Source organism: Erythrolamprus reginae, chromosome 1 (assembly GCF_031021105.1).
Source record: "Erythrolamprus reginae isolate rEryReg1 chromosome 1, rEryReg1.hap1, whole genome shotgun sequence".
NCBI classification, from domain to species: Eukaryota; Metazoa; Chordata; class Lepidosauria; order Squamata; family Dipsadidae; genus Erythrolamprus; species Erythrolamprus reginae.
This window is the reverse complement of record NC_091950.1, coordinates 366998291-367017503: the sequence shown is the minus strand read 5'-3', so window position 1 is coordinate 367017503 and position 19213 is coordinate 366998291. Positions and strand designations below refer to the sequence as shown.

At 39.5% G+C, this 19213-nt stretch overlaps 1 protein-coding gene across 1 annotated transcript; it reads left to right on the top strand.

Moving 5' to 3' along the window:
- The first annotated feature begins 609 nt into the window (after positions 1 to 609).
- On the top strand, positions 610 to 18867 carry UTP25 (UTP25 small subunit processome component). Its single transcript, XM_070734494.1, has 12 exons — positions 610 to 805; positions 1648 to 1687; positions 2606 to 2840; positions 4362 to 4559; positions 5827 to 5915; positions 6397 to 6807; positions 7699 to 7918; positions 10744 to 10946; positions 12396 to 12578; positions 13904 to 14016; positions 15676 to 15921; positions 18484 to 18867. Exons 1-12 carry the CDS (start codon positions 696 to 698, stop codon positions 18728 to 18730), a joined length of 2295 nt encoding a protein of 764 aa, XP_070590595.1. The 5' UTR covers positions 610 to 695; the 3' UTR covers positions 18731 to 18867.
- The last annotated feature ends 346 nt before the right edge of the window (positions 18868 to 19213 follow it).

Genomic DNA, 19213 nt, shown 5'->3' with positions numbered 1-19213 from the left:
AATGTCATATAAAATAGCACACAGAACATCAAATAAAATACCACTCACTATTCAAAAAGTGCATTAGCTTCTAGATAGTTTCTTGGACAAGTTCATTCCTCACAAACATCTATCGATAATTAATATATTCTGCTCACACAGAACAGCTTCGTAATAAGATAGCATTTAAAAAAAAATATTTATTAAATATTATTTTTTAAATATTCAGCTTTTTCACTTTAGTCGCAGAGCTCCATTGGGTCGGACCAGATATTCACTTACAATAAACCCTATACGTGCTTTTCTATACGTGTGCCTATACAGTTCATATTACAGGTTAATAACGGTTTAATAACGAGTCTCAGGAGAGGGGCGGCATACAAGTCTAATATATTATTAGAATTGTTGTTGTTGTTGTTGTTTAATAAAAGGCTGCATTTTGAAAAAGAAAACCCAATTCCTGTCGGAGAAAGACCTAAAGAAAACCCCACCCGCTGTTGTCATTGTGACAGGAGAGCCGGCGTCGCTCAACTTTAACGACTTTAAACACGCACGGACTTCAACTCCCAGATTTCCCCAGCAATCATGAGTTGTACGGCAACCAAATATCCGGGAGGAGTCTGTCGCAAAAGGACGTAAGTGACTCTGCGTGGTTAGGGCCGTAAAATGCTCCGGCAAGGGAACCACGTGGGAGCCGGAGTAGGAAGTTTGCAGAGATGGGGAAGAGGAAAGCTCGCCAGCAGCGCCAGCAGCTGATCGGTCACTTAAGCAAGAAGCAAAAGAAGCACCTCAAGGATTTCGGGGAGGAGCATCCTTTCTATGATCGGTAAACCGGGTTCTAAAATTGCTTCTGAGCGGAAAGCTGACGACTCCCGTTGCGTCATTTTTCCCCAGAGTTTATATTTGTGCCCATTGCACAAATATATGCACCAAAGACAAATTCCTTGCGTGTCCAATCACACTTGGCCAATAAAGAATTCTATTCTATTAAGATACTGTACATTCCTTTTCTCCGTTCTGCATCCTCCTCTGTCAAGGAAGCAGACGTGTGTTTCTTCCATGGAACAAGGAGTTAAGTACCTGTCTGGACGAGAACACCCTTCTCTATTTTATTGTCGGTCTTCATTTCTTCTTTCCCCCTTGTATCTATTATTCCTGCGACTCATTGTGAACAGAAGTTGCTGCTAGTTGTGGACCCATTGAATGGCTTTAGTTGAGGTAGGCATAAAATGCCAGCATGTTGTGTAGGGCAACTTGAAGATATTTGGACTTCAACTCCCAGAACTCCCCAATCAGTGAATGTATTTTTCAGATGGTTAGTAGAACTTTGGAACTTTGAACCATTTTTCAGATGGTTAGTAGAACTATGGAACTTTGTTCCATAGCAAGCAGCATGTATGAATGAACCACATACGGTAGTAGAATTCTGTAAGTTGACATCACTTATCACAATTCCATGTGGAATTCCATAAGTGGACATCACAGCAAATAGAAAAGATCTCCCATACTTTGAAGACCATTGTTGTTCAGTTAGAAGAAAAAACTATAATACAGTGTTATGCATTTCAATGCTATTAATTCCTTAATTTTCTAAAATATGCATTATTTTTGTCATTTCAGTTTTTATCAGATAGTGAAATGGAAGTAATTTAAATTATTTATTTTCAGGGTTTCTGGGGGGAAAAAACCAACTCAGATTTGTGAACTGGTAGGAATATTGCTTTTATAATATTTCCCTGTTTTATTGTATTACTAATGAATAATATTAATAAGAAACTTATAATGCACACTATTTCGCTAATTCTGTAAATAGGATTTGCAATTAATGAAGTAAAAAGTTTCCAGTGCTTCCTTGCTTTTGTTAGGTTCATGCCAGATGGCAAAATCTTTTTTTTCATTATAAATTGCAATGTTTTTCACAGTTTTGAATTTTTATTGTACTAATATTACAGAAATTTCAAATGGTATTTTCACTCCCCTCTCAGCAACGCTTGCTGTACTCAGGGCTATTCATCCTGGGGTTCCAGGATCACGTGTTTAAACACTTTGAAGTTTATAATTTTTTATCATTTTAAATTTTAACAATTTTTAAAAACAATTGGCTGAGAAAATAACTTTGACCAAATGGGAAAGAAACCTGTTCTTTGGGGCAGCAGAAAAGAGATGCTGAATTATTAACTATATAGTTTGCCTGTGACAATAATAATTGCAAATAGATTTACCTATTTTTGTGTAAATGCCTTCTTGGAGACTAGCTCGATTATTCTGATATTGTTTGGGGTTCCAGGAATAAGCAATAGATCTGAGGTACCTGAGACTTGATATTATGCATGATGATCTAGACTAGTATTATCATAGTTGATCAAAAATAATTTTGATTTGACCTGCAAATTCTCTGTACTCAAGAATGTTTTGAAATTTCTTGGAAAGGCCAGGCTTGCCTTCCCAGCATCTTTCATAATTGGCTATTGGCAAGCATTGCTGCTGAAAACTAAATTTCAGCAACATTTGGAATACTATAGATTATTCCTCTCACAGAGTAATAATCCCCTGAAGTTGAGTAGAATGTCTTGTGTTCATATTGTCTCATGTATGTACTGGAATATTTTTCCATTTCCATTATTAGAATGAAAATTCTGAGCAGTCCAGCTCAGAAAATGATGTGGAAAGTGATTCAGAACAAATCCCAGTTTATCACAAACTTCTGGCCACGTTAAAAACATCTGTCTGTTCAGACAATGAGGATGAAGAAGATGAATCAGAAGATAGTTCCCAAGAAGATACAGAAGTGGACGAGCCAGGGGATGAAGAAGAAATAGAGGAGGATGACTACGAAATAAAAGTGCCTCACCAAGAATCAGGTATTCGTTGGTTTGGTTTGGTTTGGTTTGGTTTGGTTTGGTTTGGTCTGTTCCGTTCCGTTTTGTTCCGTTTTGTTCTGTTTTGTTATATAGGGTGGTTTCTAGGGGATTCCAAATGGATGCATAAGAACACTTTCTATTTTAACATATTTATTTCTGTAACGGGATTAACCATCCCAGAAGGGGCAAATCAATGTGTTCTGAAATAAAAATGAAATTTAGCAAGAAATAAGAAAATTCTGGGTTTGTACGTGCATTCAAGAGGGGGTGGGGGCATCCCACCATGTCCCGTTTTTTGTCCCAAGAGACTGCAGGGAGGCCTGCTAAGCCCAAAACAGAGCCTGGAGGTGTGTGCAGGGGCCTGGGGAGTGTGCAGGTGTGGGAATTGTCATACATGCATTGCATGATGGGATCTGGTACATGCGTGCTGTCACGCACTCACGCTTTTGGCACACGAGAGAAAGGTTAGCCCTCACAGTCCTATAAGAACATAAGAAGAGCCATGCTGAATTAGGCCAGAGCCCATTGAGTCCATTCTGTGTCACATAGTGGCCCACCAATTGTCCTTGGGGATCTTGAGTAGAAAGAGAAGGCAAAACCCTCCCTTTCCACTGACCCCCAACAAATGGTACTCAAGGGAATCCTGCCTGCCTCAACCAACATAGAAGTGGCACATGGACATCTGTTTCAATAACTACTGATACACTTGGCATCCATGAATGTGTCTAATCCTGCCTTGAAGTTACCAAGGCTGACAGCTGTCACGACCTCTTCTGGAAGTGAATTCCATAAACCAACTATATAATAATAATAATAATAATAATAACAATAATAATAACAACAACAACAACAGCAACAACAACAGCAACAACAGCAACAACAGATTAAACCCCTGTTTAGTTCTGGTTGTTAGGACTTTAAAATCCATTAGATGGCAGCTAAGGCATTCAGGAAACTTTAACTCTTTCATACCATGCAATGATTAATTAGTCTTTTGCATCCCAAAAGTCTGGTACCCAAAGGTGCTTTTTCAAAGGCAACTGGACTCCCTTTGTTTTTTCCAATTGCCTTTTGAAAAAGCACCTTTGGTTCAATCCTGGCCTGACTGAGAATCTCCAAAGACATGTCTGGATAACTTTAGTTAATCTGAAGGCAATCTGTATAGCCTGGTTCTTTGTGTTGGACTATAGTTCTTACCTTCCACAGCCTATAAATGAAATACTTACAATATTAGGAATACTGGGAGATGTAGTTCAATTCATTTTTCATGTCTCCATTGATCAACATTGATCTAAACGGAAGAAAGCAGAAAACAAGGAGGGAGATAATTTATTAGAGGAAAAGTCTTAATTGTTGTATTAATTGAGTGTAATTGGCTCCCAACTAGTAATTTAAGATTAAATGGAAATTTATACTTTCTAAAAGGAACCTCAAGTTGTTGATCTCAAACCAATCATGCATGTTGGCTCTTGAACAAATGCAACCTGTTTCTCCTTTTCTTTTTGTTTGTTCTAAATAAAGAAACATCCCTAGTGGAAAACAGCCAAGAGGAGACTACAGGTTCGGATGCTCTTCAGGATTTGCAGTGTGAAGCTGCTGAAGAGTGCACAGATGTCCAACTTGAACTTGAGTTTAATCTGGAAACCAATTTTATAGATGAAGAGTGTGCTGATCTCACTACAGATATCAAAGAAAAAACATCTACACAAGTAACAGATGGTAATGTCAAAGTTGTCTTTGATTTTAAAAAATTAACACAAATGGAAAGAGGACCATTTGTAGATTGACTTGTATATTTCTTAAACCAGGAATCTGCAATTTATGAATTGGAGTTTAAGCATTTACTAAGTGGTCTGATCCTTGAGACTTAAATTTGTTCATAGGAGCTGGACAGATTCTTAACAATTTCTTCATTTACCTTGGGTTTAGCGTTTTTTATCAGTTTGTCTCCTTATTTTTACTTTAATACAATTCCCCTTTTGGGAGAGGTTGAGACAAAGTAAGAGTTGAGCTTTGGCTTCTCTATAACATTTGCTAAACTTCTATTATCTTCAAGCAAAGGGTCCACCTCTTCTTTTACTATTGATATACTCAATAAGCCCTTTTTGTTGCTCTTAGCTCAAGTTGAGAGCCTAAACTCCCTTTGTATACCTTTCCAACATTCTCTCCTTTATTAGCTGTTTACTGAGACACAAGCAACCAGAACCACTCATGGATTGGCCCAAACAAAGATTTTATTGTTGATCTATATTGCAAGAATCTTGCCAGACTTTCTGCCTTCCCTTGAGAAACAGCAGATATAAATCTGAGGGCGGTTTTCTCATACATTTCCTCCCCCAAACACCTCTAAGTTGGAACGTCTCTTTACTAACCTTGTTGGGGGCCCTGCCCTTCAGCTGGTGGTTCTACCCACAGCCACCTACTTGATCATTATCCCAATTTTCTAGTTTTAAAAAATATTTAAATAACGCTTAGCTCAGTTGAAAATCTCATATACAACCACACGGTTTGCAACACTGCTATTTGTTCTTTTGTTTTCCTCTTTGGAATGGTATATAATTATACTTCAGTATCTTATTTTGAGAAATTCCCAACTTTCTTGTGTTCCCTTTAATTTGAGGATTTGGATTCAAGGGATCCCACTCAATACTTCTTCAAGCTCAGGGATTGCTCCCTGTTTATAAACAGTAGCTCACCCTGCCAATTGTATGAACTGATGGTGTTACCAAGTTGGAAAATGAAACCCTGAAATATATACTGCACTTTCTATTTGATAGTTTGGAATAATTGATAGAATCATCTAATCTTTTTCACTTACTACTTTGGTTTGCAAACTAAATTCTAATTTCAGTTTATTTATTTATTTATTTATTTATTTATTGGATTTGTATGCCGCCCCTCTCCGGAGACTCGGGGCAGCTAACAGCAATAATAAGCAAGTTTCTGAAACAGTCAGTCCAAAACATATGTTTATTTCTTGACACAGATCCATTTAAATGCCACATGGATAAAGAGCTGGAAGAAGAAGAGATAGATAAATGTGCTGTGTGCTCAAAGTTGACCAGCCAAGTTGAGGTAATGTATCCTTGAGCCTTCTCAAAATCAGGAGAGGATCGCTTGTTCTTCGAGTGGCTGATGAAGCTGATTCCAGGAAAATAGATGGGGCAAGGTGGATGGAGAGAAAAATGTATTGAATATGATTACTGCCCTTATTATTTGTAAAGGTCCCTGTCCTTCCACATTGTTATAATGTGGCATCTTATTTTGAATTCCTTTTGCAACCTTGGGGATCAGAATGTGTATATTTTTTGAGGCATGCAGGAGGTTGCAAGGAGATGGGTAGATTATAGGGAGGGGTCAAAAACAACACCCTTTTTACATGTGTTGTGGGACATTGAATGCTTGGTTGTAGATGATATGTTGACACCCTTGATGTCTTGGACCACTCCCTGTGGATACTCAGATTAGTGTTCTTTTGTATGTACATCATTTGAGAGAGGCTTAGCTGAAGTTCTGTTGCCTTATTTTTTTCCCCTTTTCTTTTTTTTCCTGTCAGTGGCCAGTATTGGGTCAGTTAGTTTTTTCTTCCAAGTTGGAGAAATTTGGAGCGATTAATCGAAGCAAAGAAGTTGATCTGGAACATCTTCACCTTTGCAAGCCATTAAAGTCAACTTGGCCAAAAGTGAACAGACCATTGCTTTCTGCTCAGTCAAAATCAAAAGACCAGCTATTTAGCCCACTGCAACAAGAGCTCTTCTGCATTATGAATTCATACAAGGATTTGTTTTACCCAGGAAGGACTGCTTTAAAAAATGGTGAAGAATTACGCCATGTCTATTGCCTCCATGCCTTGAACCACGTCTTGAAGGCTAATACACAGGTGCTTGGCAACAATGCCAAGCGACGGGACCAAGAAGATGGAATGGATGAGGATGCTTTCAGGGATCAAGGTCTCACTAGACCAAAGGTGAAAAAAACCACCCTTAATATATGTTTATCGCCTGATAACCATACCTTTATCAATACAGTGGTACCTCAGTTCTCGGCCACAATTCGTTCTGGAAGTGTGGTCGAGAACTGATTTGGTTGAGAACCAAAACAATTTAAGATAAATTCCCCTCCTCAGTTGTCTCTCCCTCTAGCTTGCCGGCTTCTGTCCCTGTCTCTCTCTCTCTCTCTCTCTCTCTCTCTCCCTCTCCCTGTAGCTTGCCAGCTTCCGTCTTCAGCTCTCTCGCTCGCCCGCTTCTATCCCTGTCTCTCTCTCTCTCTCTCTCTCTCTCTCTCTCTCTCTCTCTCTCCCTCTAGCTTGCCTGCTTCTGTCCCCGTCTCTCTCTCACTCCCCTTGTAGCTTGCCGGCTTCTGGCTTCAGCTCTCTCGCTCACCCGCTTCTGTCCCCGTCTCTCTCTCTCTCTCTCTCTCTCTCTCTGTAGCTTGCCGGCTTCCGGCTTCAGTTCTCTCGCTCGCCCGCTTCTGTCCCCGTCTCTCTCTCTCTCTGTGTAGCTTGCCGGCTTCTGTCTTCAGCTCTCTCGAGTGTTAATGTTTGTTCGGATTTCAGGGCAAAAGTTTCTTGAATTTCCTGGTCAAATACCGATTTGTTCGAACTGAGAAGCCTTCGAAAACCGAGGTACCACTGTATCTTAAAATGAGAGTCTTCACTGCAGATGGCTGAGAGTGCAGCCTACTAAATAGACTTGCAGTGTTCTTGCAGAATGCACTAAATAAGAATATAGAACTTTTTAAAAACGAAAGTGATAGATAAGAATTTCTATAGTTTCCCCTAACTTCCCCCACCCCCAAAGTTAAGAAAATGTCATGCATTTAAATAATACAATAATTGAATATGCATTTTCTTGACAAGGTGTTGATGGTGGTCCCCTTCCGAGAATCAGCTTTGCGTGTAGTCCATATTTTAATTGCCCTCCTCGAATCAGCCAGTCAAAAGAAAATTGATGTAAGTAATAAAAAACGTTTTAAGGGAGAATTTGGTTCAGACCCAGAAGAGAAGCCGCCAAATCTGAAAAGGCCTGAAGATTATGAAGCCACCTTTGCTGGAAACATTGATGACCATTTCAGGATAGGTAACGTTTAATATTTTTATATCTTTAGATATTGTTATGGTTTCAGTTTTATACTGTGTACCACAGCGGGTTGCTTACCTTTTTCTACTGGTGCCTGCGTGTGCATCGCGACATTGCGTACATTCACTATGCTTGTGCGTGTCCACAACACACTTTTGCTTCTGCGCATGCGCAGAGGGACAATTTTCCTTCTGCATGCTCACAGAGCCAAAACGCGCGGAAAATTATTTTTAAAAGATGTTGAGCACGGACCGGCAAAAACAGATCAGAGCCGTTGAGACAGAATTATACAAATCATTGAGCCGTCACTAGAGCAACGCACTAGTAGGAAGCCATCACTGGTGTGTACTCTGCTGGTATAGATTGTTTCTACTTTATATTCTGTTTCTTGGCTACTGAAATAGTAATACAGTTAAAATGAAACATCGGTAAATGTTAATAAATAATAAGCCAAGATTCATAGGTACTTTTGAGCAAGATTTTAGAAATCTGGTCTCTGATCTCACATTCAAATAACTGAGATAATAATAATAATAATAATAATAATAATAATAATAATAATAATAGTAATAATTTATTGGATTTGTATGCCGCCCCTCTCCGTAGACTCGGGGCGGCTAGCAACAATAATAAAAACAACATGTATAATCCAATAATAAAAAACAACTATAATCTACTCTCACAGTAGGAAGGAATGACTGGCATGCATCAGATTCTCTTATTATGGTTTAAAATAGTGCTTTACTACATTCAGTTTTTGTTTTTTCAACAAAATTGAACGGGTCCAAAGACGGGCTACAAGAATGGTGGAAGCTCTTAAGCATAAAACGTATCAGGAAAGACTTAATGAACTCAATCTGTATAGTCTGGAGGACAGAAGGAAAAGGGGGGACATGATCGAAACATTTAAATATGTTAAAGGGTTAAATAAGGTCCAGGAGGGAAGTGTTTTTAATAGGAAAGTGAACACAAAAACAAGGGGACACAATCTGAAGTTAGTTGGGGGAAAGATCAAAAGCAACATGATCTCTCTCCTTTGTGGGGTACCTCAGGGTTCGGTCCTCTCCTCCCTGCTATTTAATATCTACATGAAACCGCTGGGTGAGATCATCCAAGGGCATGGGGTGAGGTATCATCAATATGCTGATGATACCCAGTTATACATCTCCACCCCATGTCCAGTCAACGAAGCAGTGGAAGTGATGTGCCGGTGCCTGGAGGCTGTTGGGGCCTGGATGGGTGTCAACAAACTCAAACTCAATCCAGACAAGACGGAGTGGCTGTGGGTCCTGCCTCCCAAGGACAATTCCATCTGTCCGTCCATTACCCTGGGGGGAGAATCATTGACCCCCTCAGAGAGGGTTCGCAACTTGGGCGTCCTCCTCGATCCACAGCTCACATTAGAGAAACACCTTTCAGCTGTGGCGAGGGGGGCATTCGCCTAGTGCACCAGTTGCGACCCTATTTGGACCGGGAGTCACTACTTACAGTCACTCATGCCCTCATCACCTCGAGGCTCGACTACTGTAACACTCTCTACATGGGGCTACCTTTGAAAAATGTTTGGAAACTTCAGATCGTGCAGAATGCAGCTGCGAGAGCAATCATGGGCTTTCCCAAATATGCCCATGTTACTCCAACACTCCGCAGTCTGCATTGGTTGCCAATCAGTTTCCGGTCACAATTCAAACTGTTGGTTATGACCTATAAAGCTCTTCATGGCACCGGGTCAGAATATCTCAGGGACCGCCTTCTGCCGCACGAATCCCAGCGACCAGTTAGGTCTCACAGAGTGGGTCTTCTCTGGGTCCCGTCAACCAAACAATGTCGCTTGGTGGGACCCAGAGGAAGAGCCTTCTCTGTGGTGGCCCCGACCCTCTGGAACCAACTCCCCCCAGAGATTAGAATTGCCCCCACCCTCCTTGCCTTCCGTAAGCTGCTTAAAACCCACCTCTGCCACCAGGCATGGGGGAACTAAGATACACTTTCCCCCTAGGCCTTCACAATTTTTTGTATGGTATGTTTGTATGTATGTTTGGTTTTTATATAATGGGTTTTTAACTGTTTTTTTAGTATTGGATTTTGTTGTACTGTTTTACTGCTGTTGTTAGCCACCCCGAGTCTGCGGAGAGGGGCGGCATACAAATCCAATTAATAATAATAATAATAATAAAAAAATATTATTTTACTGAAAGAGTAGTAGATCCTTGGAACAAACTTCCAGCAGATGTGGTTGGTAAATCCACAGTCACTGAATTTAAACATGCCTGGGATAAACACATAACCATCCTAAGATAAAATACAGAAAATAGTATAAGGGCAGACTAGATGGATCATGAGGTTTTTTTCTGCCGTCAGTCTTCTATGTTTCTATGTTTCTTTCTTTTGTTGGATTTTTCTGAGGGAGTAATCTTTGTGAATCCAGCTTTGTGTCATTCTTAAAAGGGCTTCATTTTATCATTTTAATTATAATTAATTAATCGTCATTTTAATATTTTGCCTTAAAGATGGCTCATCCAAAATTCCTAAAGGGACATTAATGGGATAAATCAGTAGCTTCTTGAGGGCTGGATTCACAACCTGCTACCTTCCAGACATTTTACATACTTTCCTCAGTTCAATTAGGCCATTCTGACCAGAGTAGATGGGAATTGTTCCAGAATGTTCAGAGGGCCTCAGATTGCCTGTTCCTATGGTAGCTTCTTGGAGTCCCTTTTGCTCATCACAAAATGCAAACATTTCCCTTGACTCTTATGGGATATTGTAAGCAATGGTTAAATATATAATCACAGAGTGGCTAATATGTGTGTATTGCATCTGGACAGGTGTTGCGGTTCTTCAGAAGAGCATGCGGTTGTATGCCCCATTTTATTCCTCGGACATTATCATTGCCTCTCCCCTTGGCTTGAGAACTGTGATAGGAGCTGAAGGGGAGAACAAGCGAGACTACGATTTCCTCTCCTCAATAGAAATCCTTATAATTGATGAAGCTGACATTTACCTGATGCAAAACTGGGAACATGTTTTGGTAATCCCTTTTCACTTTTTTAAAAAACCAGAATGTGCTGTGTAACTATAACAACCAGATGAGAAATGCCTCGCATGGAGGCTAGATTTTAGATCTTTAACTGTTTTTCGATTGAATAAAATGTTCCTTAATGTTTTTCTGAATATATAAGGTAAGTAGTAGGGCAGCTCCACTTTTGTTTCGTTTCCAAACTTCCAGTTGGCCCGTTGTGCCATTTATCGCTGTCCCCAGGCTTCAGGAGGCTTTCCTGAACCTTGGGGAGAGCGAAAAACAGCCCAACGCTCCTACCGTATGTATGTGGGGGTTGTGCACATGCGCATTGCATTCTGTGTGTGGGCACCCACACACACGCTATTGTGTGTGTGTGCACACCCTTTTGGGACCTAAGCCAAAAAAGATTTGCCATCACTGTTCTAGATTGGTTTTTTTTTAATTGTTTGGCTCAGTTGAAATCCACATATCTTAAAAATTGCCAAGGTGGAGAAACACTACTGTGGACACTGACACTAGCATATTTTGTAGAAATAGGTATCTTTAGATGCCATCTTCAGTGTTGATTAAGTGAAGTCTTGAGAGAAAAAATGAAAACTTTTTGCAGTAGTAGGGGCTACCTTTGAAGACTGTTCGGAAACTTCAGATTCTGCAGAATGCAGCTGCGAGAGCAATCATGGGCTTCCCCAAATATACCCATGTTACCCCAACACTCCGCAGTCTGCATTGGTTGCCGATCAGTTTCCGGTCACAATTCAAAGTGTTGGTCATCACCTATAAAGCCCTTCATGGCACCGGACCAGGGTATCTACAAGACCGCCTTCTGCCGCACGAATCCCAGCGACCAGTTAGGTCCCACAGAGTTGGTCTCCTCCGGGTCCCATCAACTAAACTGTCGTTTGGCGGGACCCAGGGGAAGAGCCTTCTCTGTGGCGACTCCACCCTCTGGAATCAGCTCCCTCCAGAGATTAGAACTGCCCCTACCCTCCTTGCCTTTCGTAAACTCCTTAAAACCCACCTCTGTCGTCAAGCGTGGGGGAACTGAAACATCTTCCCCTGCCTATGGAGTTTTCCGTGTATGATATGACTGTATGTATGTTTTTATATATTGGGGTTTCTTGTTTTTTAGACTTTTTAAATGTATTATTGTTATTTTAGATTCCAACTATTAGATTTGTCATTATATATTGTTTTTATCATTGCTGTAAGCCGCCCCGAGTCTAAGGAGAGGGGCGGCATACAAATCTAATAAATAATAATAATAAATAATAATAGATGAAGTCTAAACCATCAAAGCAGTTGTGCTTATCTAGTTTAACTTGCCAAATAACTATTCAGATTGTTTTTCTCTTTCATGTAATGCATGGACTTTGGGAGAAGTTCTTTGTTTTCCTTTCTCTGTTCACTGAAATGCAACGATACATTTTTACTATGTTTTAACCATTATTCTGCTTGCAGCACCTGATTAACCACATGAATCTGTTACCTTTGGAATCTCATGGGGTGGATTTTTCACGAGTACGAATGTTCAGTCTGAATAACTGGTCCAAGTATTATCGGCAGACACTTCTCTTCAGTGCCCTCCATCATCCTCTGATCAGTTCTATCTTCAATAAGCATTGCTTCAATTACAGGGGGCAGGTTAGTTCACCAATACAACAGTAGCCATTGAAAGAGTATATGTTGGGCTCTCATAACCATTAAGTATTGTTAAAAGTGTCTGATATTCAACACATGCCACTATGCTGATTGATGATATATAGTAAATCAGGGGTGTCAAATTCGCGCCCCGCAGGCTGGCCCTGCCCCCACCCAGTTTAGCAAAGGGGGGGGGGGGGAATGCAATCACGTGACGACGTGAGTTTGACACCCATGCAATAGATCATTTCTTCCTGATATGAACTGAGAACTCTTTTAGAACCAATTAAATTGATTGCTGTCACCACACCTGAGAACAGTAAATTCCATTTACGTGTTACGCAATGTAACTTATTTGTTTTGGCATCTTCTCACATTGGAAAAATAGTTGCTAAATAGGGATGTAAAAAACATTAACTACTATAATATTTCAAGTAGTTTAGTACTACAAGCAAAATAGAAATGCTTTCAAAGAAAATTTCTTTCCTCTTAGCAGGTAGAAGTAAAGAAATTTGAATCCATGCCTACTATTGAGGATTATGTAAAGCACTATTTCCCACCTCATGGTCTTCAGATGTACAGGACATCAGTTCCTATTGTTCCCACCTAGTAGATAATTATTGATGGGGTTTTTTGAATGCTATACTTGATCATTATAAACTCTAGTTGAAAAGATTGTAAAGAGATTTGACAAATTTTCAGACAATTATAAAGAATTAGTAATTATTATTCATGGCAATTCAATAAAGATTCCCATGTTGATAAGCAGTAGTAAATCTTAACACCAGATAACTGGCTATCACCGTTACCATAGGTTGCTGTCTTGCTTTTAAGAGATATAACAAGTCGTTTCTAGATGCCAGTTTCTTAATTAGATTATTATTTATGTTTATTATTAGATTTGTATGCCGCCCCTCTCCGTAGACTCGGGGCGGCTCACAACACAATAAAAACAGTTTATAACAAATCTAATAATTTACAATTTAAGATATTAAAAAAACCCCATTATTAAGCAGACATACATACAAGCATACCATACATAAATTGTATAGGCCCAGGGGAGATATTTCAGTTCCCCCATGCCTGACAACAAAGGTGGGTTTTAAGGAGTTTACGAAAGGCAAGGAGGGTAGGGGCAGTTCTAATCTCTGGGGGGGGGGGGGGCTGGTTCCAGAGAGTCGGGGCCGCCACAGAGAAGGCTCTTCCCCTGGGGCCCACCAACCGACATTGTTTATCAAACCATTTCTTTTTTTTTTTAATTGAATATTTGGATGTAACACTCCAATCTAATGTTACTTTTATCTCACAGTTTCAATTGTGTCTTGCAGGTGGCTGTAAGGAATGTACCCTTGACAGGGTCAGTTAGTCATGTTGTAGTACAGCTTCCTCATGTATTTCGGAAGCTAGAAGCTGACAGCTCTGTTTCTGTAATAGATGCGAGGTATGTACTTCTTTAATACTCTGAGCTATGGATGGCAGCTACACATTGGCTGGAATGTATTATGCAAGAAAATATTGGTGCTTTGAAATATAGTTGTTATGTTGCATAATATAATGGTCTGGATTGCTTGCATTGAATGTCGTTGTGCTATATAATAATAAATTCAAAGCAATGGAAACTGCAGTTTAATGTTTCCAAATGTAAAATAATGCACTTGGGGAAAAGGAATCCTCAATCTGAGTATTGCATTGGCAGTTCTGTGTTAGCAAAAACTTCAGAAGAGAAGGATTTAGGGGTAGTGATTTCTGACAGTCTCAAAATGGGTGAGCAGTGTGGTCGGGCAGTAGGAAAAGCAAGTAGGATGCTTGGCTGCATAGCTAGAGGTATAACAAGCAGGAAGAGGGAGATTGTGATCCCCTTATATAGAGCGCTGGTGAGACCACATTTGGAATACTGTGTTCAGTTCTGGAGACCTCACCTTAAAAAGATATTGACAAAATTGAACGGGTCCAAAGACGGGCTACAACAATGGTGGAAGGTCTTAAGCATAAAACGTATCAGGAAAGACTTAATGAACTCAATCTGTATAGTCTGGAGGACAGAAGGAAAAGGGGGAACAAGATCGAAACATTTAAATACGTTAAAGGGTTAAATAAGGTTCAGGAGGGAAGTGTTTTTAATAGGAAAGTGAACACAAGAACAAGGGGACACAATCTGAAGTTAGTTGGGGGAAAGATCAAAAGCAACGTAAGAAAATATTATTTTACTGAAAGAGTAGTAGATCCTTGGAACAAACTTCCAGCAGACGTGGTTGGTAAATCCACAGTAACTGAATTTAAACATGCCTGGGATAAACATATATCCATCCTAAGATAAAATACAGGAAATAGTATAAGGGCAGACTAGATGGATCATGAGGCCTTTTTCTGCCGTCAATCTTCTGTTTCTATGTTTCTAAATTGTCTTGTACAGGAGGAACGATTTCTAATCCCCAAAAAATAGGCCATTCATATATTGAAGAATGAGGGTGTTAGCGGGTTTGGGTGTGTATGGGTATGCAGTTTTCAATTTTGCAGTAGTAAAAAAAACTATTTAAAAGATTCTAAAGCGGGTTCCCTCTGCCTCAGGGGTGAAATGCTTTGTGCATGCGCAGAGGGTAAAAGAATCCAAATGGCGGCATCCTGATGGGTAGGCAGAGCCTCGCACTGCCTTCGTGACCAGTTCTCTAACAACCGACCGGCATGAGCAAACTGGGAACATTTCACCTCTGCTACCTTCAGTACCTTATGAGAATGGGGCTTGCGCAGTGGACAATGAATACCAACTGATGGAATTTGGGGAATAGGAGAAAACCTGAACAGAATTCCTCCATACCAAAGCATTTTTTTCCTTCCCAGTTACCTGTGGAAGTTTTAATTTCCTAATCCTGACTGACAAAATATATAGCATCGTATTTGAGGAAAAGTGAGGCTCCTGATGTATAACAACAGGTGGAGAAAATATTTGACATTAGTTTCACATTTGGTCTGCTTTTTCTCCAATTAAATTGAGATTTGCTTTGGTACTTCCAGTTGGGAATTCTGAAAATTGCATTTGAATTAGAATTCGAGAAGTTAAATTTTGAAATGAAGCAGATTATTATTTATGTTTCTTGACCAGGTTTAACTTTTTCATTGACAAAGTGTTACCTGAATACCGGGATGCAATCATGACCCACACACTCATCTATGTTCCATCCTATTTCGATTATGTGCGGCTTCGGAATTATTTCAAAAAGGAAGAACTCAATTTTGCACACATTTGCGAATACACCAGTAAATCTGGAATTTGTAGGGCAAGACATTTATTCCAAAGTGGAGAAAAACAATTTCTAATTATCACAGAGCGATTCCATTTTTATAAAAGGTGAGTTGCATTGACATAATAGAACATTGTAATTATAGTTACTTTAAATCAATTATTATATTATTTCTCATTACCTTATTTATATGGCATTTTATAAAGAACAGACAATTTCCCAAAGGCTCTACAGTCAGTTTCAATTCTTAATGTATTAAAGCTAATATTCCTTAGATATAAATCTTCCTTCCCTCCTCCTTTTCATTGCTAAATAAAATATAGTCTAGAAATTATTGCCCAGTGATAAAAATACACTGTGTGATTTATTTTTATGTCTCAAACCAACATTGTAAATTATGGGTGTCAGCTTCCTAAGGAGGTTTGTGAATCATAAAGATGATAAATGATTATTCTGTGATTATAGTATTGATGTGACATATTAAGTATTTGTCATTTTCTGGACTAGTCTGCTGAAAATGACAGAGCACACGGACAGCATGTTTGAGACTAATTAAATCCTGGGGATTTCTCAGTCCTAAATTCTCTAGTAATAAACATGCAATGATAAATGGAGAATTGTTTTCTTTCCTAAATCGAAATGAGCATAGCAAGTTTTAGTTTGTTTATTTGTTTACTATATTTATATGATCACCCATCTCATATGCGTGTTTCTAGGCAGCTAATAAAACAAAATAAAAACATATCCAATAATTAGAACATAAATAACATAAGACACCATAAGATAACAGCTGAGTATAATCAAACACTGCACAATTGCTATAACCAGACAGCAGGCTCACCCACACTATTAGGACCCCAGACTTGATAGTAAAGACATTGTGACCAGTGGGGAGAGGGAGATATTCTGAAAAGTGGGCTCCATGGCAGAAAACTACCTCCTCTGGTGTCCTGCTAGATGGCACTTTTATGGATGAGACCCTTAGATCAGTGTTTCCCAACCGTGGCAACTTGAAGATATTTGGACTTCAACTCCCAGAATTCCCCCAGGCTTAATGTTGCCAAGGTTGGAGACCCCTGCCTTAGATGACTCTCTTGCTGGATCTCAGAGGATGGGTAATTGAGGAAGTGTTGAGGAAGCTATGCATATGAATAGATTTGGATGGAAGAGAAGGAACTGATGTTGCTATAAGCGTGTGTTACTCACAGTAGACTGCAGTTCTGGCATGGAATAAATTACATGGCAAAGATGAGGGGACATGTGATGGGTGAAATTCAGCAGGTTCTGCAGAACTGGTAGCAGAAATTTTGAGTAGTTTTGGTGAACTGGCAAATACCACCTCTGGCTGTCCCTAGAGGTGGTATAGAGATTCTTTGATATCCTTCCTCCAGGAATGGGGAGGGAATGGTGATTTTGCAGTATCCTTTCTGTTGTGGTTAGCTCCGGCCCAGCTCCTGCCCCAAGGAATGTGGAGGTGGATGCAGGGGAGACATCCACATGCCGCAGGCCTGTTTTGCTCCTAGTAGAATCTGCCGATGAAGACTCCTCTGACCAAGGAAGCATGAGTGACAGGGAAGAGGGGAGTTTGGCAGACAGCCCAGGAGGAGATCAGTCATCTGTATCATCCCTGGATTCTGAACAAGAATTAATGACACATCCACGCATGTGTAGAGTGATGCATAGGAGACAACAACTGAAGGATTATTACAAGAGAAAATGAGGCCACCTGTGGTTGGGTGAGGCTGCTGTAATTAATGCTACAGATAAAAGTGCAGCCTGGTGTTTTTAGCCTCATGACATTTTATCTGATTCATTGTTTCGTCAAGATCGTGGTTTTTGCTGTTCAGGATTATGTGTGTGGACTCTCTGGACTTTAGAATTGGACTCAATTTCCCAGTTATTGGGTGAGCAATTGGACTGCATTTAACCTGTGCCTTGTATGTACCAGAAAATCCCTTTGACATTTAAAAAGGGAGCTATTTCTGTTTTTCTGTTTATAAAAACTTTTGGGTTTTCCTTTTATTGTGTGGTGTATGTCTTCCTGTAATTACGGGCGGTTGAGACACGCCGGCAGAACACTTTCCCTGCCATGTCCACCAAGCTGCGACCACAGAACCAGTAGGAATTTTTTTAAAATTTCACCTCTGGATTAGGCCCAAAACATTTTGAGGTAACTATAGCAATCAGAACTATAGAAAACGGTAGCCTCGTCTCTGCAGAAAGCAGCAGAAAATTTGACTATTTTGAACATGTTTGGGGAAGCTAATAGCAAAGTGGTAAAGTGAAGGCTAGTGACGACTTACAGTAGTTAATTAGCTTTTATTTTGAAAAAAGATGAAGAAAAAAGTAGCCAAAAATTGATAATATTTGAGTGTATTTTGGCAGCAGGATTCATCTGGAGAAGTCTTCAGTCTTCAGAGGTTGGGCTGTTTAGTGTGTAGTTCTATTTTTCAATGTTGTAGCTTTAACTTTCTTAATGCTAAAAAGGATTGTAAACAAAACATTAGCTAGGAATGAGGAGGGAAGGGAGAGTTTGTGTTTATTGAAATTGTTGTTGTGTCCTCTGATATTTTTAATTTATGATGCAGTTATTTAAAATTCTATTTTTAAAAGTACTGCTTACATTTTTGAGGAATTGTATATTAATTATGTTGTGTTTTTTTATTCAGGTATTCCATTAGAGGCGTCAGGAACCTTATTTTTTATGAACTGCCAACCTATCCACATTTCTATAGTGAGATCTGCAATATGGTAAAATTGGCAGGCATGGAGGGAGAGGCTACCTTGACATGTACTGCATTTTACTCCAAATATGATGTCCAGAAATTGGCTGCTGTGGTGGGTGTTGAGCGGGCAGCCCAAATGCTTCAGTCATCCAAGAATGTACACCTTTTTGTTACTGGAGGAACAGAATAAAACAAACAATCCAATTCAAATGGATTTCTGATCTGTTTAATAATCAGACTGCATTCCCTTAAAATAGCTGTTGAAAGGGGAAATTGTGGAACATTTCGTATGAAAAATAAAGTGTCAGTGTCTTCATGTTATCAAAATAATGTCAGATTCATTTTTAGAATTTCAACTGTGTAGGATAATCAGGAAATTTGAAAAAACATGGCTCTGTGGCCTCTGGTACATAGAAAAACATGCTGCCATGGGGCTAGTGCCCTGAAGGCCTCTCACCATATTTTAATCATTTTTAACATTTCTCACTTCTTTTAAATTTTATATACTGTTTTTAAGCTTTTGATATTTTCTTGTACACTGAAAAGGGAGATGGGTAATTCTTAAATATAAGTTTAAGAATTTCTAGTTTGAATGATTAGAAGGATAGAATTTGTTCAAAAGAGACAGACCCATGAAAAATGGAAAAACTGTATTACATGCAAATAATTACTA

Coding starts and splice junctions, on each gene's coding strand:
- UTP25 (XM_070734494.1), top strand. CDS start 696: ATGGGGAAGAGGAAAGCTCGCCAGCAGCGCCAGCAGCTGATCGGTCAC. Junction 7,919..10,743: donor TGATGACCATTTCAGGATAG/GTAACGTTTAAT, acceptor GCATCTGGACAG/GTGTTGCGGTTCTTCAGAAG. Junction 10,947..12,395: donor AAAACTGGGAACATGTTTTG/GTAATCCCTTTT, acceptor TTCTGCTTGCAG/CACCTGATTAACCACATGAA.